This window comes from Panthera tigris, chromosome X (genome assembly GCF_018350195.1).
Source record: "Panthera tigris isolate Pti1 chromosome X, P.tigris_Pti1_mat1.1, whole genome shotgun sequence".
NCBI classification, from domain to species: domain Eukaryota; kingdom Metazoa; phylum Chordata; class Mammalia; order Carnivora; family Felidae; genus Panthera; species Panthera tigris.
Window position 1 is genome coordinate 7,075,381 of NC_056677.1, and position 22,654 is coordinate 7,098,034.

The following is a 22,654-nucleotide window of genomic DNA, read 5'->3' on the forward strand; positions in this document are numbered from 1 at the left end:
CATTCCGTCTTTCCGGTTAAGATTGGAGGGCGACCTCGATGTCTTACAAGATCCCCCTTGGCTGTCAAGGCGAAATCACTCACTGCCCGTTCTGCTTGTTAACACTGGTGCAGGGCATCGCTCAGATCAACTTGGCCGACTACGACGGGTCCGGCGAGATGCAGCTGCGCTGGTACGCGGTGCAGGTGTTCGGCAGCTGCGGGCCGCCCGGGCCGGGGGCCGCCGCCAGGGACCCCGCGCTGGCCGTCGCCGGGAAGACGGTACGTGTGCCCACCCGTGGCGCCACCGCTTTCCTGCCGCCCGCACCCGCCGTCACGCGAGTCCACCCTTCACGAGCGTCTGTGCGCGCTTGGCATCAGAACGTAGTGGCGCCGAGAGGCAGTGTCAGGGGACGGCACGGAAGTAGGTTTCCGTAGCTGTGGCCATGCGTGACGGCGGGTTTAACGCGGACGAGCTGGTGACTGTGCGCCACACGTTGGTGGCTTTAAAATCGAGCCCTCGGAGCCGCTCGGGCCGGCCAGGCTAGGTCCCGGCGACACGTGGCCAGCCGCGGCTCAGGTGCGCCCTGTCCCCCGCCCCCCCCCCCCCAGGACGCGGTGACGGCGCTGCTGGCCAGGACCACTGCCCAGCTGCAGGCCGTGGAGCGTGAGCTGGCTGAGGAGCGCGTGAAGCTGGAGTACACAGAGGAGGAGATCCTTGAGATGGAGCGGAAGGAGGAGCTGGCCGAGGCCGTGTCCGAGAGGTAGGGCCCTTCCGCGCGCCGGGCGCATGGAGCCCGGCGCCAGGCCGCCGCCCTGGCAGAGGGCCCCGGGGCAAGAGGCTCTTCTCACCCGCGCCTCCGTGGAACGTGCCGGGCACACACTCCGTGCCGCCCGACGGCCGGGATGCTCACGGGGACTTTCGTGCAGCGCCATAGGAGGCGGTACCTTGACCCCTGTCCCCAGCTCCCCGCGCAGGCTTTTCACCCTCTCCTCGTGTTGTGGAGTGTCCCCGAAAGAGAGCGGCTGTGAATGGCTACAAGTATTCTGCTCTGCCGGGACTGGTATAATAAGGTCCCTTTCAGTTGTATTTAAGCAGCTTTTTTGGCTTATGATCTCCCTCCCACGCGGTTCACCGTTTCAGGTGAACGAGTCCGCGGTGACTGGGAGAGTCACAGAGTTGTGCCACCTTCGCCACAGTTGATTTCCGGGCACTTTATTCATCACATGAGAAAGAAACCCCTCTCTCGTTAGAGCAGTTGCGCTGTCCTCTTACCCTGGCCCCTGACCACCGCTCATCTCCTTGCTGTCCCCGTGGATTGGCCTGTTCTGGACATTTCACCCCCGGGGAGTCATGCACTGTCCCTTCGCATCGTACCTCAAGCAGCCTCTTGGTGAACCCTTGACTCGGTAGAGACCGCTCTGCGGTTAGAGGCATAATTCAGACGGACAGGCTCTTCGAGTGAATGGATTTCTGTCTGGTCCTTTCTGGAGGCGCTTTTGTATTGCTTTATTTGCCTGTTTCTCCGTGAAGAGCATCCTCTATTTCCAAAGCTTCCTGCTTCTTCCCGATAGCTTTCCCTGAATTGATTTTAGGAATTGATTTTAGGGAGGGAAAGTGCACGGCAGTGGGGGGAGCATTGTATTCAGGGACCCTTGGGAAGCTGGGAGGGCCTGGGAGAGAGGGTTCAGGATTCTGGCATCTTCGGCAGCTGCCATTGGGTGATAAAGACAGACAGACCTTCTCACTGAAAGCCCTTGTCACGTCGTCTTCCCTCTAAACCAGAAAAGCCCATTTACTTCTTGAGGAAGCACCTCTCCGACCACCGGAAGGCGCGTGGGTCTTGCTGCCGTGCTCTGAGTGCGGCGGGGGACTCAGCCCCTTCATGCACGTTTTGTCTTTCCAGTTTTGTCAGAAACGATATATTTTATTTTTCTGACGCCACACCTCTGCCAAGGGGTTTTACCAAATTGAATGGAGGTTACACAGAACGTTCTGTGCGTGAGCTGGGGAGGCAAGGGAAGGATCCACAAAATGAAAAACAAAAACGAGATCCTGGGGAGCTGTGAGCATCCGTTCCGTTCCATGCGAGTCAAGTTCAGCTGGGAATTCCTGAGAAAGAACAGAAGAGGGTGGGGGGGGACAGGGAAGGCCATGTTGGGGAAGAAAAGGCGGGGGGAAGGAAGACGGCGTTGACGCACCTGTCTGGGCTTTCGCGATGTCTGCCTTCAGGAGCTGGCAGGCCGACTCGGTGGACAGCGGCTGTAGCAGCTGCGCCCAGACCAGCCCCCCGCACCCCGAGCCCTGTTGTGTCGGCGCCGACCCCATCCGTGGACACACGTTTGCCGGCCAGGCAGACCCTTACAGCCCCGAGAAGTTTCAGCCTCCACCTCTTAAGGTCAGTGGAAGAGGGTGAGGGATCTATGCGGCCCCCCGAGGTCCTGCTGCACCGTCCCAGGCACCGCCCTGGACGACGAGCGGGAGGGCCCACATCCTCCTTGGGAAACCGAGGGAGTCGGTGCGGGGGTGGGCGAGAAGACACTGGGGCCGACAGACTCATACGCGAGAGTAGGGTGGTGTGGCTTGCCCGCGACCGGGGCTGTGGGGAGGGTGTGGTGTAACGTGGGCCGTGCTGCTGGATGGGGGGGGGGCACGGCCAAGGTGGTATTTCACTGGGAGCCGAGGGAGAGAAATGAGGGCCTAGATCTGGAAACAGAGTCACATGGGCCCAGCGGGTACCGTCAGCTCTCAAGTAAAATGAAAGGACGGCTACGGCGAAACCTGGTAGGTTTGTACCCCTCCGTGCTGTGGGGCGATGACCCGTTCCCATCTTCGGGGCTCAGGATGTTTTGTGAGTCCCCGGGGTTTTGGACACTCATGGTCTTTTTTCTCCGTCGGTGACGTGACGAACTGTGAAGTGTCCCTTTGCCCCTTCTGTTCACCCGATCTTAGCTGTGCTCGCGGCCGTATCTTCAGTGCAGAAATCTTGGTCGCATGCGGTGATGTGTGTCTGAGGAAGCCGGAGAAGTGGGGAGACACCGCATCAGCGCTCTGTCGAGACTTTGTTCCCAAACGGTTCAACTCCCCGAAGCTTTTTATCAGCGTGGCCCCCGCTCTCCCCTCACAGCACAAGTACTGAGAGAAGTGGAACCCGCCTGCCTCAGTTTCCCCAGGCGCGGCCCACGCGGCCCCAACCGGGTGGCTTCGGGCTAGGCTGCCGGTAATGGCCATCGGGCAGCTTCTCAAGACCTTTGAAAGCTTCGGCTCAAACGGGGAGGGGGCTGTGGCCGGCTGGTTTGGTGGGTTGTCGTCATCCCCAGGCCCCGATTTGCATTTTGAAATACTTCACATCTACAGACGACTTGCCGGGATAGTAGAACGAACGCCCACCCGCCTCGCACCCGGGTTCCCCAGCTGCCAGTCCCTCACCGCGTTTGCACTGTCTCTCCACGTGCACACGGGGAGGCGCGAGGCGTTGCACACGCGGCCGTGGAGGAAATAGTGCCTCGAGGGGGAGGCGGGCAGCAGGGTAACTCCGGACAGTACGAGGGTGCTCGCCGCTTGCGAGAGTCACGGGGGCTGCGAGTGTATCTCAGGGATCTGCGTTTATATCTCAGAAAGGTCGGGATTGTGAAACGGTGCAGCCTCTACGGGTAACAATACAGAACTTCCTCAGAAGCTTAACCGAGCTGCCGTATGATCCAGCAGTGCCGTTTCTGGATGTGTATCCCGACACTAGGGTCTGCACACACTGACGCTAGGGTCTGCAGGAGATACTGGCACGGCCAGGTTCCTAACAGCGTTATTCGTGGTAGCCTACAGGTAGAAGTCACCCCGGTGTCCACCGGCAGGTGGGTGGATAAGGCAAACGCCGCACAGCCACCCAGCGGGATGTTATTCAGCCTCAGAAAGGAAGGAGATCCTCCTTCCACGCTGCAACAGAGGCGAACCCTAAAGACGTCGTCGTGCTAAGCGAAATAAGGCAGCCACAGGCGGGCGAACACCGAATGATTGCACGTACAGGAGGTCCCTAGAGCGGTCAGATTCCTACGGACAGGAAGCACGGAGGTGGTGGCCAGGGGCTAGGGGGCGGGAGGACGGGGAGTTGTCGTTTAATGGAGACAGTGGCAGTCTGGGAAGATGAAAAAGTTCTAGAGCTCTGTGTCGCAACAGTGGGACTATATTTAACACTGTTGATCTGTACACTGAAAAATGGTTAAGGTGGTAGATTTTATGTGGTTTTTACAATAAAAAAGAATGAAAGGTCACGGAAGCCTCACCGAGAAGGGAGTTTTTGAGCGGAGGCCTTGAGAAAGGAGCCGTGTGCGGGGCTGTGTGCGGGGCCGGGGAACGGCATTCAGGTACAGGGAGCTGCACGTGCAGGCCCACGGGCAGGGGTGGGGGCTGAGAAAACAGCAGTGAGGCCGGTGTGGGGCAGGGGGTCGTCAGAGCCGAGGACAGAGAAAAGTAGAAGGACCGGATCACACAGGGCCCACTTGGGACCCTCCCTTTTCTCTGAGATGATTGGGAAAGTGGTGGGTGGTTTGGGGCCCAGGATTGACCTGATCTGATGTAAGGTTTCTCGTTGATTTTCCTTTGTCTAAAATAATTTGGGGGGGCACCCGGGTGGCTCAGTTGGTTAAGTTTCCGACTCCCGATTTTGGCTCAGGTCATGATCTCACGGTTTGTGAGTTCGAGCCCCATGATTCTCTCTCTCTCCGTCTCTCTGCCCCTCCCCAACTCATGCACGCACGTGCTCTTTCTCTCTCTCTCTCTCTCTCTCTCTCAAAATAAATAAATTAATAAATGGAATAAAATAATTTTTTGACATGTAATTGACAGAAAATGAACTATTTCAAAGCAAATGATTCAGGGGCATTTAGTATGTCGCCAGTGCAAGCAACTACCACTCTGCCTAGTTCCAGAACGTTTCCATCACCCCAAAGTAAAACCGCGTGCCTATGAGACTCACTTGCCAGCCCCCCTCCCCAGCCCCTGGCCGCCAGCAGTCTGCTTCCTGCCCGGGAACTTGCCCATTCTGGGAACTGCCCTCCGTGCATGGACAGGTGGGCTGTTTTCACCGTTGGCTGTTTGGATAACGCGGCTTTGAATGTTCGTGTACAAGTAGTTGTTTGAACACCTGTTTTCAGTTCACTTGAGCGTGTGGCTAGGAGGGGAACTGCCAGATCTAACTTCGGCCTCACCGGAGTCTCCCTGGTGACTGTGTTGAGAAGAGATGGGGGAGGGGAGGGAGATCTGGAAGAGGGGGACACCGGTGAGAAACCCACTGTGCTGATCGGGCGCGAGATGCTGGTGACCCAAATGGAAGGTTGGTGACAAGCGGTCAAAACATGCTTCCTCATAAACCTGGAGCCAGTAGGATTTGATCTCGGACCAGATATGGTGTGTACGAAAGAGAGCAGAGTCCAGGATGACAGGAAGTTGGGTTTTTTTTGTTTTGGTTTTTGTTTTGTTTTTTGCATGAACCATCAGAAGGTAGGGGTTCTCGGAGGAGGTGGAGAGGTGGGTATTAGGGGGAGAAATTAGCAGAAGTTGTTTTGGACGTAAGTATCAAATGCCAGTTAGAACTCCAAAGGCAGAAGGCCGGGACGGTTCATGTGAAGCTTATTGCTCGTGTTCTAGAAAAAGTCATGGTAACGATGAGCTACTGTCTAGGTTGATAAAGAAACCAACACAGAAGATGTCTTCCCAGAAGAAGTCGCGAGTCTTCCGAAGGAGAGGCCCGGCCGCAGGGCCCGTGGGTCGCCTTTTGTCCGGAGTAGCACGATTGTCCGTTCGCAGACCTTCTCCCCCGGAGCACGAAGCCAGTATGTCTGCAGAGTAAGTTGAAATTCCGTTGCCACCTGTCTGGACTGTTTTCTTCCCCCCACCCCCTTTGTCGTGTGTTATTTTCACTGTTTATGCTAAAAGACACACGTGTTCCCATGCATACCAGTGATGAGCACCACGCGTGTATGGATGGAAAATCAGTGTTGTGGCTTCGTCTCCCCTCACCCACGCGTATGTGACTCTGCACCTGTTCGAGATTCTAATACATTCCTCCCCAGATTTTCAGTCTGTATGCACACCAGCTCGTGGTACCCGGGAAGCAGGGCCAATCAGTTCTACATCGGCCTAAGGAATGACAGGTTGGAACAGGGAGTATCCTGAATTGGATTGAGATTGGGAAGTCGGGCCACTGAGTGGTTGGAGGTCTTAAAGTGTAGCTGTAGCGGGGTCCCAGGGAGGATGGCAACCTTGAAGACTCCGGACACTGAGGCAGGGTTCTGACCCCCCCAGCATGTAAATTCTCCCCCCGAGGGTGATGGCGGGAGATGCTGGGTGCTTCTCAACCTTGGCTGGCCGTGCGGTCAAGTCATGTTGGCAATGGTGGGGGGTGGGGGTGTTGGGCAGGTGGGAGGGCGTCACAAAATGCTAGTGCCCGGGTTCCCAAGATTCATCATTGGCCATGGTGGGGCCTGGGCATCAGGCTTGGGGAAGCCCCCATATGATTCTGATACGGAGAGCCCCGAGGTAGGTAGAGGGGGAGAGCCAATCCGCTGTGGTCCTTGAAGATAGGACAGCGTGTTGGGGGTTGGCGAACAGTGGCGGTGTGACAGTAACAGCACGGAATAGGAAAGAGAAGGGAATTTGAAGGGTAAATAGTCATGACACAGTGGCCTGATGCAGCTGTTTGGGTTGAGGAGAACTTGGACCCTTCCCACCTCTGAATCGGGCTCGTGGAGGTAAAGCTCCTTCGGTTGCAGGGGCCCGCCAAGGAGCTGGCTCCATTTGGGCAAAAGCAAAGTTCAGTCGTACGAGAGAATCAGGCTCAGGCCTGGGAGCGTGGTCCAGGGGTCCCCGAGCCCATGCTCAGGTTCAGGAACTTGCTAGGACTCCGAACTCGGCAAAGCCGTTACACGCGTGATTGTGGTTTATTACAATGAAAGCATAGAGACCGAGGTCGGCAGGGGGAAGAGGCGCATAGGGCACCGTTCAGGAGAGACCTGGTGCAAGCTCCCAGTTCTCTTCCAGTTGCCCGGATGGCTCTTGGCACTGGTCACTGCCGGGAGAGGCCGCAGGCATGGAGTACTGCCAACCAGGGGTTTGTGGGGGGCTGGTCACGTAGGCATAGCTGATGGCCTGCGTGGCTGACCTTAGTTTCCAGCCCCTCCGGAGGTCAAGCCGATGGCCTGAGGCCCCCACCATAAATCACATTGTCAGCAGAGCCTGTGTGGTTTGGCCCGAGGTCCCCAGGTAAACAGGGATGCTTAGGCAAGACATTCCAGAGCTTCACGGGTCACTTCCCGGGAGCTAGGCAAGGACCAAACCTTTCTTGGGGAAAAGTTAATCCTTTATCCTGTGGGGGGGACGGTGAACAGGAGGGGGTTGGGGCCACGTGGCCCAAGCTGCTCCTGTGCCATTTGCCAGACCTGCTGTGCGTCTCCCCACAGAAGCGAGGCGTCCGATCGCGGCTGCCCTGGGTCGCGCAGGGTCAGGCCCGGACGCTCCCGCCCCATCAGGCCGCAGCCCTGTGGGGGCTGATGCTTAACCAGACACCTGGAGGCACGAAACAGAAGGCTACCCTCACGTCCCTTCCTCACCTTAGGCCGAACCACTGCAGAGTGGGTTCGGGTCTGCTCAGTGAGCAGGGCAGGGAGGTAAAGGACGAAGTCTTTGCCTCCCCAGAGAGAGGTTTCCACCTCTGGTGCCGTGTTCTGCGCCCTGCATAAAAGCGTGCATTTACAAGTGATGCTTTTAGAGGTCTCTTTGTTTTTGTATGTTTGTGATGATGGGGCGGGGAGGCACGTACACTGGTGTGCCACAGCATTTCCTGAGTCTTCTGGGTCAATTGGCATGGAAGATACGGCCACGAAGGCAAGGACTTTGGCTTTCGCACAGATACACACGGATCCTGAAGCGCGAACCCGCCATCAGATGTCTTGGCTCCCATAAAGAAGGCGTTCTTTCTTTTGCTTCTTAAAAGCAGACCTTTTCCCTGGCAGAGCGGGTGTTAGGGCTGCTGGCTCGTCCTACTACCAGGAACGAGTCTCTCGGAAAGCCGTTTTTTCCCAGCTCTTGCCAAAGCCGGAAACAGAGCAAATGAGAACGCCTGATAAAAAGTCAAAGGCGCTGAAGTCCGTGCTGGCTTCCTGAGCGTCACACAGGACGTCCCGTCACAGTTGGTATCAATGAGACAGAAATCTTGTGGACTCTACCACCCTGGAAACTTCGCGTGGTTTCGTTGATGTGGCACATGAAGGAGGACAGGGGGTTGGTTTGCGTATTCAGTTTGTTTTCGCTTGTCTTCAGTTTGACTCGAAACTCCTGTGTAGTTTTGTCTTCACCGAACCCGCAAGTCTTGCTAAAAAGCCCCCGTAGCCGTGAGCGCGTTCGGGTACCCGTGAGGAGAAATGAGATCAGTTCAGGGTACACCGAGAGAATGAATATCGAATTTCTGCGAAAGTGTTTCTGAACCTCATTTCTTTTTGGCACAGCTTTATCGTAGTGACAGCGACAGTTCGACCCTGCCCCGGAAGTCCCCCTTTGTCCGAAACACCTTGGAAAGACGAACCCTTCGCTATAAGCAGGTATGTGCCACGGAAACTGATACGGAGTCTAGACTTACCCTGGGAGTTATTGTTACAAAAGTTAAAAGGTGGGGGCTCTTAGGTGGCTCCGTCTGTTGAGCGTCCGACTTCGGCTCGGGTCATGATCTCATGGCTCGTGAGTTCGAGCCCCGCGTCGGGCTCTGTGCTGACAGCTCGGAGCCTGGAGCCTGCTTCGGATTCCGTGTCCCCCTCCCTCTCCACCCCTCCCCCACTTGTGCACATGCACGCTCTCTCTCTCTCTCAAAAATAAACAATAAAAAATTTAAAAAAGGTAATATTTTAGGTCACGTTAATTAAAAGGTAATATATTTATTTCCTCATTGACTGCGTTATAATTTTCAGAAGCCTATGTAATGTCGAAATATTGCCAATATTTCTTAATGTCCTAAGATAACATCATGATCTAGGATAATTCATGATCTTTCCGTTTTTAAATATAATACATTCATGAGCAACCATCCTAGATGAGAAAAAACCATCCTTTTCTCTTTTTTGACAAGGGAACACACAGAGTTGAGAAAATGGGAGTCTCAGCCCAGAGCCTTCCACATAGGCCTGTTTTACCGCCTTCGTTCCCTTTACCCACCGAGTTCTTTCTCTACATCACGCAGGTTGACAGCGTTGTGCCGCCTTCAGTTTGTGAGCCAGTAGTTCCTTATCTTTTTCAGGCTGAGATTCTTTTAAAGAAACAGTAAGTCCCACATTCCCACGTTGCTCTACTCAGAGCAGCTGCTGACTGGGAACGAGAAGACAGGACAGAGTTCAGCTCCGTCGGTGTTTTTCAGCCGGCACGCCGGTGGCAGTTTGACTGGGTCATCGCTGTGGGGGCCGCCCGGGGCGCTGGCGGCCGTTGAGCTGCCTCCCTGGCCTCGATCCGCTAGTAGCCAGTGGCACCCGCCCTCCCCTCAAGCCGTGATGACCCAGAATGCCTCCGGACGCTGCGGAGAACCAACCGAGCTCTACCGCGAATTCAGCAGTGCTTTTAAATGAACCTGCGTTTGTTAAGTCACGTCGTGTATTTGCATTAAATGTACGTATGCGTGCATGCTGTACGTGTGCACAATAGTGTACGTGGGTGTAGAAAGCATACAGTTCCTCAGTCCACTGATCGATGCCCACTGATGTGTGCTACAGTGAGTGCCGTTCCTAAGGTTGCCTCCCATTGAGCGGGAAGTACCGTTCTCCACTCCATACACAAAGTTCGCTTTTCATCTCAGGACTTTTCTTAAACGTGGCGGGTTTGCTTACTTGAGGCTTCTACGGGGAGGGAAGGTTTTGACAGCTTGCGTGTGTGCCTGTGCAATCTTTTAGCATGGATCATTTAAGATTGTCCAGTATATTTGTTCGACTTTTTACAGTGGCTGTATTTTCTGCTGCCTTTGTAATTTACTTAATCCGTTTTCTCTTGTATTTAGGTTTGGTCAGTCATAAACTTTATTTTTTAACGTTTATTTATTTTGAGAGAGAGAGCAAGAGAGTGTGAGCGGGGGCGGGAGTGGCAGAGCGAGAAGGAGAGAGAAAGAATCTTAAGCAGGTTCTGCACTGGGACTCAAACTCCCGAACCGTGAGATCGTGACCTGAGCCGAAATCAAGAGTCAGACTAAACGTTTAACTGACTGAGCCACCCAGCCGCCCCTGTCATAAACTTATTTTTTAAGACTTTATTTTTGAGCTATCTCTCTACCGAACATGGGGCTCGAGTTCAAAATCCCTCGATCGAGAGTCCCACGCCCTACCAACTGAGCCAGCCAGGTGTCCCTCGGTCATAAACTTTAATTGGATTACTTTTGATTACTTTTACATGTCATGAGTTGTGCCTTTTATTTGTTTTTTGAAATATTTATTAGAGAGCAAGAGAGCATGAGCAGGGGAGGGAAAGAGAGAGAGAGAGAGAGAAAGCGAGCTCATGTGCGAGTTGGGGAGAGACGGAGACAGAGAATCCCGAGCAGGCTCCGCACGGTCAGCAGAGACCGATGCGGGGCTCGAACTCAGGAACCGTGAGATCATGCCCTGAGCCGAAACCAAGCGTCGGACGCTTAACCGACCGAGCCACCCAGGCGCCCTGAGTTGGGCCTTTTAAGTGCAAGTCGAAATGAAACTTCGTAACCAAAGAAAATGCACGTTTTGGGGCTTGATGTATGTTGTCAGGCAGAACCTCAGAAAGATCATACCCGCCCCCGATCCCGGCAGCTCCGTCTGAGCGGCTCTGTTTCTTCACGCTTTCGCAAATGCGTGGGGCCTCGGGAGACGGGCCACCTGCGTCACTGACTTGATACTGGAGACTTAGCCTCGCCCACGCCTGTGGTTCGTTTGACATCGGCCACGCGTGGGCAAACGCCCCCCCACCCCGACCTGTGCGGCAGCTGCGCCTCCCCTGCCCGCGTGCCGCGTGGCAGAACCTGGCGGGGGGCGAGGGGGTCTGGGCTCGCTGCGGCCCCTGCCCTCCCCGCCGTCAGCGCACGCGCTCACAGCTGCCGCCTCCCGCAGCCCTGCAGGGCCTCCCTGGCCGAGCTCATGGCCCGCACGTCCCTGGACCTGGAGCTGGATCTCCAGGCCTCGAGAACGCGGCAGCGGCAGCTGAACGAGGAGATCTGCGCCCTGCGCGAGCTGAGGCAGCGGTTGGAGGACGCGCAGCTCCGAGGCCAGACCGACCTCCCGCACTGGGTGCTGCGCGACGAGCGGTTCCGGAGCCTGCTGAAGGAAGCCGAGAGGCAGGTAGGAAGCCGGCGCCCGCCTCGCCGGCCCCTTGGCGTCCTGGGCCCGCCCGGTCGCGCTGACGAAGCTGTACTTGAAACCATCCGGGTGCTCGTGTGAAGGAGCTGGGTCCCTTCCCCCCGTGGGCCAGGCAGCCGGTGTCCCCGGTGGCGCCGACGCACGTCTTTTGCAGCCGCCTCGGGTCGGGGTGGCGGGGGGAGCGCTGGAGGGAGGGACCCCAGGACCCTCCGGCTGGCGTCGCCATTCCCCGCTCTGCGGTGGAACGTTCCGTGTCGGGTGTCTGCAAGGCATGACCCCCCGGGGACCCCAGTAGCCTCTGTGAAGATTCCCTGTCGGGGGGGGGTTGTGGATGGGGCAGGCCTTTCTCCCCTCCGCGACCCGGCGGCTGGGAGCGGCTTAGCAACAACGCCTTGTTCGTCCCACGCTGCTCTTCCAGACGAGACAGACCAAACTTGACTTCCATCAAGAACAGGCAGCTGAGAAGATGCTGAGGAAGGCCTCCAAGGGGGTCTGCCAGCTGCGAGGGCAGAACCACAAAGAGCCCGTCCAGGTGCAGACCTTCAGGTAGAGGCGCCACGGCCCCGCTTCCTTGCGTTCCTTGCGCTGTCACACCTTCGTCGTCACCACAAGCATAAGCGTGACAAAACCCCACGGGCGGTTCCGAACAAACCCGGAATCCCCACTGCCGTCAGCATCTTGGTGTTTTCTGCTCCTTTGTGTCTAGGAACTGGGTTCCTGCTGCTTGCAGTCATAATGCGGGTTCCCGTTTGCGTTTCGTTTTTTGTCTTTTAATGAAAATATCCTGGGTTGCCACATAACCTGTTAGCCTTTCTGGCTGTCACGTTTCATGTAAGATAGAATTTGCCCAACTACTCTATTTTACAACCTTTCCAAATATCTGCTATTGTGAACAACACGGTGGTTTACATACATATACACACGTATCACCTGTGCCTCTTCACTTAACTTTTTATTGAAGCATAGTATACATACAGGGACGGGTGCCTTTTGTACGTGTAAACTAGTCCGGTGGGTTGTCGCAACGCCACACGGCAAGAATCAAACATTATCAGCACCCCCCGATATGACCGTATGAATCGCATACGTCAGTTTTCTGTTTTTGCTTTTCGTAGGAGAATTAGTTATGTCCATATTCTTTTGTGTCTGACTTTTTTTTTTTAATATATGAAATTTATTGTCAAATTGGTTTCCATACAACACCCAGTGCTCATCCCAAAAGGTGCCCTCCTCAATACCCATCACCCACCCTCCCCTCCCTCCCACCCCCCATCAACCCTCAGTTTGTTCTCAGTTTTTAAGAGTCTCTTATGCTTTGGCTCTCTCCCACTCTAACCTCTTTTTTTTTTTTCTCCTTCCCCTCCCCCATGGGTTTCTGCTAAGTTTCTCAGGATCCACATAAGAGTGAGACCATATGGTATCTGTCTTTCTCTGTATGGCTTATTTCACTTAGCATCACACTCTCCAGTTCCATCCACGTTGCTACAAAAGGCCATATTTCATTTTTTCTCATTGCCACGTAGTATTCCATTGTGTCTGACTTTTTAAAAGATTGAGGTGAAATTCACAACGCATAAAAGTCACCGTTTTATTTTTTAAAAATTTTTTTTTTCAACGTTTTTAATTTATTTTTGGGACAGAGAGAGACAGAGCATGAACGGGGGAGGGGCAGAGAGAGAGGGAGACACAGAATCGGAAACAGGCTCCAGGCTCCGAGCCATCAGCCCAGAGCCTGACGCGGGGCTCGAACTCACGGACCGCGAGATCGTGACCTGGCTGAAGTCGGTCGCTTAACCGACTGCGCCACCCAGGCGCCCCCAAAGTCACCGTTTTAAAACGGGCAACTCCGTGACATTCAGTACGGTCACCGTGTTGTGTGGCCGTCCCCGCTGTCCAGTTCCAGAACCTTTCCTTCACCCCAGAAGGAAACCCCATCCCCGTTAAGTGGCCACTGCCCGTTCCCCTGCTGCCCCCTGTGGCCCCTGGCACCCCCAGGCGGCTTTTGGGCCCTTACATGGAAGTGGCCTCATACGTTATGTGACCTTTGTGCGTGGCCGCTTTCACTTAGGACAATGTCTTTGAAGTTCACGCGTGTGTATGTAGCTCGTGTCAGTACGTCATTCCTTTTTATGGCTGAATAATCTGTGCCTTTTAGCCTTAATGTTTCTATACGCTGAATTTTCATGTCGCCATCATAAAAGAACATAAAACACTATCACCGCCCTCCCTCAATCATGATTTAGAACTCCTTCATTTGTAGAGAGCTTCATTTGTTCATAAAGCAAATATTTACAGAGCACCTGCCATAGGCCAGGCACCGTTCTAGGCACCGGGAACAAACCCTTGTCCTCAGGGGGCTTCATAACTTCCATCAGCATTTAGAGAATCTGTATACAGACAGATGTGTTGTTAGGAATTTAAATTCATTTTTTTTGTATGCTTAAGAAAGGCCATCATTGACACGAGAGCCTCCCATCAGCTTTCGTCGCACGTATATCCGCTTCTAACCTGTCATTCTTTCCAATCCCAGGGAGAAGATAGCATTTTTCACAAGACCAAGGATTAACATACCTCCTCTGCCTGCCGACGATGTTTGATACAGTGCTTTGTACACATGAAGTATTTATCTGCCTGTTTTATTTTCATGAAGTTCTTAGACTAGCTACATTTGTCTTTAAAATATTTGTGCAAAGCTATTAATATACACCTTTTGTAAAAAAAAAAAACCCACATCTATATCTATACATATATATTTTATAATAGTGACGGCAACAGGGCTTGGCTTTCCCTCGTTGTGAAATTGACATCTCTGAAGACAGGTTATTTTATAAAAGATCAACTATCATGTTAAGAGTGTACAGTTTTTACGCTGTTTTATTTGACTTAAAGGCTGGAAGACAGAAACAAAGTGAGTTCAGGCAAATTCACTGTATTGTAATTTATTTATAGTACTTTTTTTTTCCTTGAAGGAAAATACTGACGTTCAGATGTATTTTAAGACTAAAATTGTGTGCTTCAGTATTTGTCATGCAGTAGAACGGAACTTTGGGGCCGGTTTTGTTTCTGACACCCAAAACGCAAACACTCTGTGCTCAATCCATCGCTTGTAGCCGTCTCTCGCGTGTCTTCACCGTGCCCGGTGTGCACGCTGCGGTGGCCCAGGGCCGGGTCACACGCCGTGCGGGCACCGCAGAGCTGTCTCCCGTGCGCAGTGCGCGCCACGAGCCTCCCGTCCTGCCGTCTCTCCGCGCATCCCCGTGCGTCCCCCCTGTGAGTCTGACGCGGGCCCCGAGCCCCGGCATCCTGGCCTCTAGCCTGCCTGGCCGTGGTGGCTGTCCGTGGGGGCTGTCCGCAGGCAGCCCCGCCTTCTGAGTCCGCTCCCCCTGACCTTGGCCTCCGAGGCGGTTGTGGAGCTCCTGCGCTACCACCGTGCCGCGAAGGGAAGTGACGGGAACCGGGAACGCGCGTGTTCGCAGACTCCGTGAATCCACGGATGGACGTGGCGGTTATGACGTAGAAGTGATGGCCTTGGAAGGCGCTTTTCTGTGGAAGGAAGTGTGTGTGGGTAACGACGATTACCCAGTGGGTCTCTTACAGGAGAGTATTTGATTTAAATCAAAACCCGCCCCCCTCCCAGTACTGGACTCTACCCAATATTTCTTAAGAAATCTTAGAAGTAGTTCACGAGGCAAAAAAAAAAAAAATTATGTAATAAAAATATACCAATATTCTTTTAAAATGCCAAATGATATAAATATTTCGCCTAATACATATTTATTATCTATGAAATGCACTCTCCTTTACGAGGCCTCAGAGAAGTAAATGAGGTGGGTCACATGGAACGTAAAAAGAAAACCGAACTCTCTTCCTAGATCTTTCTGCCTCTCCCTGGGAAATGCCCCGCCCCCTCTAATCAGTGTCTCGCCCTTCTCCTTAGTCTGTAACCGCCCCCTCGTGTAACCTGCCTGCCTTTTTACATTTGTTAAAAATGAATTTTGTAAAAGCATTTCGTTGACACAGACCCGTCACAGACAGTGGCGTTTGTCAGTGGTGCTGGGACTGAAGATCGTGCGTTCGCAGCGCCCAGCTCTTGCTCTGTATTTCCGCCTCTAGTCTCGCTTTTTTTTTTTTTTTTTTTTTGCTAATTTCTCTGTGTACATAACCCACAACAGAGGCAGAGACGCGCAGACCATCAGTCCTTGCCAGAACCGCCCGACCGCAGACGGCGCGGCCGAGCAGGTGACACCGGGGGCGGGCCCCCAGCTGTCGAGACTCTCAGCTCCAGCGGAGAACCGCCTGCCTCCGGACTTGGGTGTGTGGAGGGCACGTCACGCCCGTCTCGGGCACACCGCTCCCTGGCCGTGCAAATGTGTCCTGGAGGCACTGCCTGGCCGCTGCTCCTCAGCGGCCGCCACGCGCAGCTCTCTCCGCAGGAGGGGGGCCTCGGGGGGCTTTTCCGGCACCCTCCATCAAGTAGCAACGTGGGGAAAACCCCCTGTGCCAATGCAGAAGGCCCTCACCCCAGGGCTTTCACACAACTCTCACTGCCCGGCATATGCAGGTTTCTGTTGGGTGTGCGCCCGCACCCCAGGGTTGGTCATTTGTTTTTTCAATCCCTATTCCGGTGCCAGTCCAAGGGGTGCTTGCGTCTGTCACCTCTCCAGTTACTTCTCCCGGGTCCCTGCGAGAGTCCGCCTTTGCACCTGAACGGTACCAGAGTGCGCCAGGAAGGAAAAGCCAGCCAGATGGAGGAGGTGGAGGGCGAGGGCCCGGAAAGGGCACAGGGACGGCGACAGAGACCAGCCCAGCTGGCAGGTGGACAGGAAGCACCATCACTGGCTTGTCTCTCGTGACCTGGGTTTCCAGCTTCTTTCTAGTTAAGACTGCCACCCCCTAGAAAACCCCCACGCGCCAGAAAACTGAAGGCCTGTTGTCGTAAGGGGTGTTCTCATCTTCTGTTTGAACTTGACCATAACCGTGCCGTGGGATGAGAAAGCTGCCGTGTTTTATCAGCAGGTCTGGTCCAGAGACGATCCGAAGTCTGCCACCAGGGCTCTTTAGAAACAGCGCGACGAGTAAAAGGGAATTTGGTCTTCATGTCACCCGATCACAGAATTGTCACTGCTGAAATAACCTTCTGTCGTGGGAATAAGTTATAATCAGTACTCATCTCTGTTTTTGTCACTGTTCCCTACTTGCATTGTTTGTATTGTTGGAAAGTATTCCTCCTATAAAATTAAACTAACCTGCCTTAAGAACAGAATGGAGATGTGTGATTTTTTTTTTTAAAGAAAAACGTAATCACGTGGGCTTAAGTATATAAAAATGTACATTTTTTAAACATAAAAACAGGTATAAGAGTAGAACGGTAACACGAACACACGTGCGGCCATCCTCCATACACCTTCTCTGTTTAAAGAAAAATGTAATCACTTGGGCTTAAGTATGTGCACCTTCTCTGTTCAGCTACGTATTGCTGACTTCTAATGCCATTCAATAGCCAGGGTTCATCTTTCCAGTGGTCTCGTGGGTCATTCGCTTTTTATGTTGTTTTTTAAATAGGCTTCCCGCCCAGCACGGAGCCCAGCTTGAGGCTTGAACTCACGATCCTGAGATCAAGACTTGAGCTGAGAGGGATAGTCAGACACTTAACCGACTGAGCCACCCAGGCCCCCGTCATTCTTTTTTTTTTTTTTTTAACCGAACACAATCCAAATATACATTTAATGGGATTTCTTCACGCCGATGGGTTTTTTTGGTAACCGTTTTCTTGAGATAGAATTCACGTACCATATAGTTCACTGTTTAAAGCATGCAACTCGGGGCGCCTGGGTGGCTCAGTCGGTTGAGCGTCCGACTTCAGCTCAGGTCACGATCTCGCGGTCCGTGAGTTCGAGCCCCGTGTCGGGCTCTGGGCTGATGGCTCGGAGCCTGGAGCCTGCTTCCGATTCTGTGTCTCCTTCTCTCTCTGCCCCTCCCCCGTTCATGCTCTGTCTCTCTCTGTCTCAAAAATAAATAAACGTTAAAAAAAAAAATGTTTAAAAAAAAAAATAAATAAATAAAGCATGCAACTCATCGGTATGTAGGATATTCACAATTGTGCAGGTATCACTACAATCAATTGTAGAACTTTTTCATCACCCATTAACACTCCCCCCCCCCCCCCCCAATTCTCCCAACCCTTGGCAACCACTGACCTGTTTTCTGGCTCTATGGATTTGTCCACTCTGGACATTTCCTATAAACAGAATCATACAGTGCGTGGCTTTTGCGTCTGGCTTCCTTCACTCAGCATTGGGTTTTCCAGGTTCATCCACGTTGTAGCAGGCGTCAGGACTTCATTCCTTTTTATCGCTGAAGAATAATCCACTGTGCGGGTAGACCACGTGTTGTTTATGCGCTCACCAGTCGACGGACATTCGGGTTGCTTCCTTCCACTCTTTGGCCAGTATGAATAATTCCGCTTCCATCATTCACGTTCAAGTCTTTGTGCGGACGTATGTTCTCCTTTCTCTTCGGCCTGTACTAAAGGTGGACCTGTTGGGTCGGACGGTAACCCTGTGGTTAACCTTTTGGAGAGCTGCCAGACCGTTTTCCCAAGCAGCTGCGCCATTTTACATTCCCACCAGCAGTGTGCATGGCTCCCGATTTCTCCACATCCTGGCCGACGCTTGTTACGTCATTTCGACCGTGGCCGTCCTAGTAGGTGTGAAGCCGTATCTCCTTGTAGTTGCGTCTGTCTCTACAGGATCTATCCCTCCACCCCGCGCCACCCCCCCACATACACACCCTGATAATTTGTTGAAGAAATAAGATTGCATGTTCTCTGAGCCTCCCGTGTTCTGGCCTTTGCAGCGTCCCTCTGGAGGTGCCTGGGTGGCTCTGTCGGTTGAGCGTCCGACTCTCGGTTTTGGCTCAGGTCACGATCTCACGGTTCACGAGTTTGAGCCCCACATCGGGCTCTGCGCTGACGGCACAGAGCCTGCTTGGATTCTGTCTTCCTCTCTCTCTGCCCTTCCCTCGCTCACACTCGCACTCTCAAAATAAACTTAAAAAATTTTTTTAAAGTGTTCCTCTGAACTTCATTTTCCATTAATAAATACTATGGGGGGAAAAGCTGTTGTTGAATCTACAAGTTTGGTCGGATTCCCTTTAGATCAGATGCTTTCCCTTTTTTGGGGGGCGGGCGGGGGCGGAGAATGAGTGGCAGGAATTTCTATTTTCATCCATCTGGTGGCTTGCAGTGTCTTTTTTGTAACGTTGGAAACCGTTGCCAATCGACACCTAGATCCATTAACTCACTAAGGTTGCAAAGTGAGGATATTCGAACGCTATCAATTGTTTTTAACTTACTTTGAAATACCTTTATAAAGAGAGAACCTAGTGGTACAGTTTGTATGGGTAAAGCAAGATAGGTGCTTAGTTTTTTTTCTCGACCAGTTCTGAAAATAGTGGATTGCTTTCCTAGCATTATACAGTGGTCACCGATTTGTTCTTGGTTTTTGAAAAAAAAAAGCTCACACGGTTTTCTTAGTATCGTCGTTATCAACACACAGTTTAAACATGGTTGGTGTGCTTTAATCCATTCGAGTTGTTACCTTTATCGATGCTTAAATTCCCCTGTCTTTGGCGGGGGGACCTTGCCTGGTTGGCTCCTGGGTCCTTTTTGGTTTTGGGGAACAGCCTTAGCTGGCTCCCTTGCTATCCCGCGTGACCCGGAAATGGTCATTTCTCCATGGAGGGTTGGGTCTCTTGGTGCTAGAGGCACTTACCGATACTGGGCTGGTCATTGTTTTTAGGCCTTTTATTTATTTTTTTTTTAATTTTTTTTTAACGTTTATTTAGTTTTGAGACAGAGAGAGACAGAGCATGAATGGGGGAGGGTCAGAGAGAGGGAGACACAGAATCTGAAACAGGCTCCAGGCTCTGAGCTGTCAGCACAGAGCCCGACGCGGGGCTCGAACTCACGGACCACGAGATCGTGACCTGAGCCGAAGTCGGCCGCTTAACCGACTGAGCCACCCAGGCGCCCCTGTTTTTAGGCCTTTTAAATAGGTAGGCAATATTTTCTTTCTTTCTTTTTTTTTTTCAGGATAAAGGGATGAGAAAATATCACGTAATTACTCCTTCTCTTTATCCTGTATCGTACACACACCACAGTTTCAGAATAACGGAACCAACACGACCACCAATAATATAAGTAACTAGAAACTGGCATTTTTCCCCCGGTTATTTTAAGGTGTACCTCACTAGGAATATGTATTCAAATTGACCGTGTTTTAAAGTAACTTGGAATCTTTCCATCCTACGTGACTATCAGCTGGGCACATGTGTTTCGCTTTGTTTTGGACTTTGCATTTTTATTTTATTTTATTATTTTTATTTCTTAAAAAAAATTTCTTTTTGCGTTTATTTATTTTTGAGAGAGAGAGAGGGACAGAGCACGAGCAGGGGGAGGGGCAGAGAGAGAAGGAGACAAGGAATCCGAAGCAGGCTCCCGGCTGTGAGCTGTCAGCACAGAGCCCGACGCGGGGCTCGAACCCACAAGCCATGAGATCATGACCTGAGCCGAAGTCGGACGCTCAACCGACAGCCACCCAGGCGCTCCTCAATTTTATTTTCTAGTTATGTAAAATATTGACATGGTTCCAAAGACAAACAAGGTGTATTCAAAGGAGTTGTTTTTACTCTTGCCTCTACCCTATTTTTTTCCCTCTCCTTATGGGTCACCATTTAGGAAATACTGCCTTTTCCTGCATTGTTCAGTTTTCAATATAAGCAGATACATAGGCATATGTAAATGCATACACAGGCATATACGCAGGCTGCACACATATATACGTGTGAATATACGCATATACACAAATACGTCCACATCTGTGTTTGTGTTCACTCCTCTCTCCGATAAACGGTAGCACACCAAACACACTTTTCTCCGCCTGGCATTTTGCACTTACAAATGTACCTCAGAGGTCACCAACGTCTGTATTGGCTGCTGTAACAATTTACAACAAACTTCGTGGCTTAAAACAACAGAAATCGGGGCGCCTGGGTGGCTCAGTCGGTTAAGCCTCCAACTTTGACTCAGGTCATGATCTCAGTGTTCATGAGTTCGAGCCCCGCGTCAGGCTCTGTGCTGACAGCTCAGAGCCTGGAGCCTGCTTCGCATTCTGTGTCTCTCTCTCTCTGCCCCTCCCCCCATCTCAAAATAAAGTAAAACATAAAAAAAAAAACAAAAACCCAGAAATCTATTCTCTCATAGTTCTAGAGTCCAGAAGTCTGTGATCAAGGACTCAGCAGGGCTGGGCACCCTCTGAAGGCTCTGGGGGAGGAGGATCCTCCCTGCCTCTTCCAGCATCTGGGAGGGGTCTGGGAGCATCTGGGGTCTGCCTGCAACCCTGGCGTTCCTGGGTTCCTGGTGGTAGAGCCACGCCCCCAGTCAACCCCCCCCCCCCCCCCCGATCTTCATCACCCTCTCTGTTCCTCTTCTGTCTCTTCTCAGAACACATGTTCTTGCATTTAGGACCCACCGGCTAATCCTAGATGATCTCAAGATCTTTAATTACCTTAGCAAAGACTCATTTTTCCAAACAGGGTCGTGTTCACAGGTTAAAGAGGGCCACCATTGGACGCACTACCATCTGCCCCCACCCCCCACCGGCTCCCCCAAATTCACGTCCATCCCGCATGCGAGTTACGTTCACCAGATGCCCAGCCCCCCTGCACGTGCCCCGGTTTATGCAACGCCCCCCCCCCCCGGGGTTTCTAGTCTGCTGCTGGTAAAAATAACCCCGCAACGAAAAAGCCTTCTGCAGACATCTTTTCGTATTTTTGCCAGGGTTTCGGTGGGATCGGTCCGAAGCGGGAGCTGCAGCTCACAGGGTCAGTGCGTCTGGGATTTTGCGGGGTGCCACCTCATTTCTCTGCTGGGGGCTGTGCCATTTCGTGTTCTCACCGGCCCTGTATGCGACAGTTTCCCCACACCGTCACCAATAGCATGGTGTCACCTTGCGAGCGGTTGCCACTTGCAGAGATGAGAAGTAATACCTCAGCAGAGTCTAAGTGTGTTGGAGACTGCCTTCATTATAGAAGCTTTTTGATCTGTTTTATTGTGTTAGGGCTGACTTTCTTTCTTTCCTTCCTCTTTTCCTTCCTTCCTCCCTCTCTCCCTCTCTCCCTCTCTCTCTCTCTTCCTCAGCATTTTCTCAGCGATCCTTGCTTAGTTGTGCTTCCAAATGGATTTTATAATCAACTTGTCTAGCCCCCGGAGTGGAGGGAAATGATGGAATCATTATCCAGGATTGTATTAAACTTACAGATGAGGGAAAGCTGACATCTTTATGGCGTTGAATCGTCTTATCCAACAATGTGTTATGTATTTCCATTTGTTCAAAACTAATATTGTGTCTTTCAGGAAGGCTTTACAGTTTTACTCGTTTATATTTTAGATGTTTTTTTGATAGGTTTTGGCCTATTTTTATAGTCTGTCTTAACATGGATAAAGACAGAAAATAGGGATAAGATAAATACTCTACATACAAGGCTATAGACCTTTTTCTCAGACCTCACTGGAAAAGCTAGCGTTTCCCCATTAAATAAAATGTTGGCTTCAGGAGATGAATTTCACACACGCACGCTTTGATGTTAAGGATGAGCCCATCGATTTCTATTTTCTTGGAGTATTTTCGACATGGATAGGTATTGGGTTTTTCTAATTACTTTTCTCCATCTATTGAAATGATCGTATCATTTTCCTAAGCTCTAAGAATGATTGATTATATTCCTGGGTTTCCTATTAGAGACGTTTTGTAAAATAAATTCCATTTGGCCATGATATATAAGCATTAATGTGCTTTGGAGTTGGTTTGTTAGTATTATATTTATGATTTTTGCATTGCTACACTAATTTTTTTTTTTTAGTGCAGTCTTGGCCGCGTTGAGGGTCAATACTATAGTTTCTAAAGAAAATGTGGAAATTTTTCTTCTTTTTCTTGGCTCCGAGATGGTAAATTTGAAAGAATTCTGCTGGGGAACCATTTGGGTGCATTCTGTTTCTTTTTCTTTTTCTTTCTTTTTTTTTTTAAATCACAGGGGAGCTCTTTAAATCACTTCTCTACTTCCTCTATGGCAATTGAGCTCTTTAGACCTGTCTCTTGAGGTCAGTTTTGGTTAAGTTGTATTTTTCTTAAAAATGATCCATTTCACATGTTTTCCCTTTTATTTGTCAAGAGCACACGGCACAATGTTTAGTGGTTCCTTCCTTTCAACTGTTCTTTCCCCCTGGCATTTCCGACTCTCTGTATGTGTGTTTTCTCCCTTGTTTTTCCCCT

At 51.7% G+C, this 22,654-nt stretch overlaps 1 protein-coding gene across 2 annotated transcripts in view; it reads left to right on the forward strand.

Moving 5' to 3' along the window:
- The window catches only part of WWC3 (WWC family member 3), a 135,541-nt gene that overhangs the window by 101,325 nt on the left and 11,562 nt on the right, over positions 1 to 22,654 (forward strand). Inside the window, exons 16-23 of one of the 2 annotated variants that reach the window (XM_042974559.1) lie at positions 114 to 260; positions 591 to 742; positions 2,212 to 2,377; positions 5,656 to 5,820; positions 8,478 to 8,570; positions 11,079 to 11,306; positions 11,743 to 11,870; positions 13,855 to 16,587. In XM_042974559.1, the coding sequence (XP_042830493.1) occupies positions 114 to 260; positions 591 to 742; positions 2,212 to 2,377; positions 5,656 to 5,820; positions 8,478 to 8,570; positions 11,079 to 11,306; positions 11,743 to 11,870; positions 13,855 to 13,921 (1,146 nt within the window). In that variant the 3' untranslated portion in view covers positions 13,922 to 16,587. Of the gene's footprint in view, positions 1 to 113; positions 261 to 590; positions 743 to 2,211; positions 2,378 to 5,655; positions 5,821 to 8,477; positions 8,571 to 11,078; positions 11,307 to 11,742; positions 11,871 to 13,854; positions 16,588 to 22,654 lie in introns of those variants that run through there. The other variant, XM_042974560.1, reaches the window with a different exon arrangement.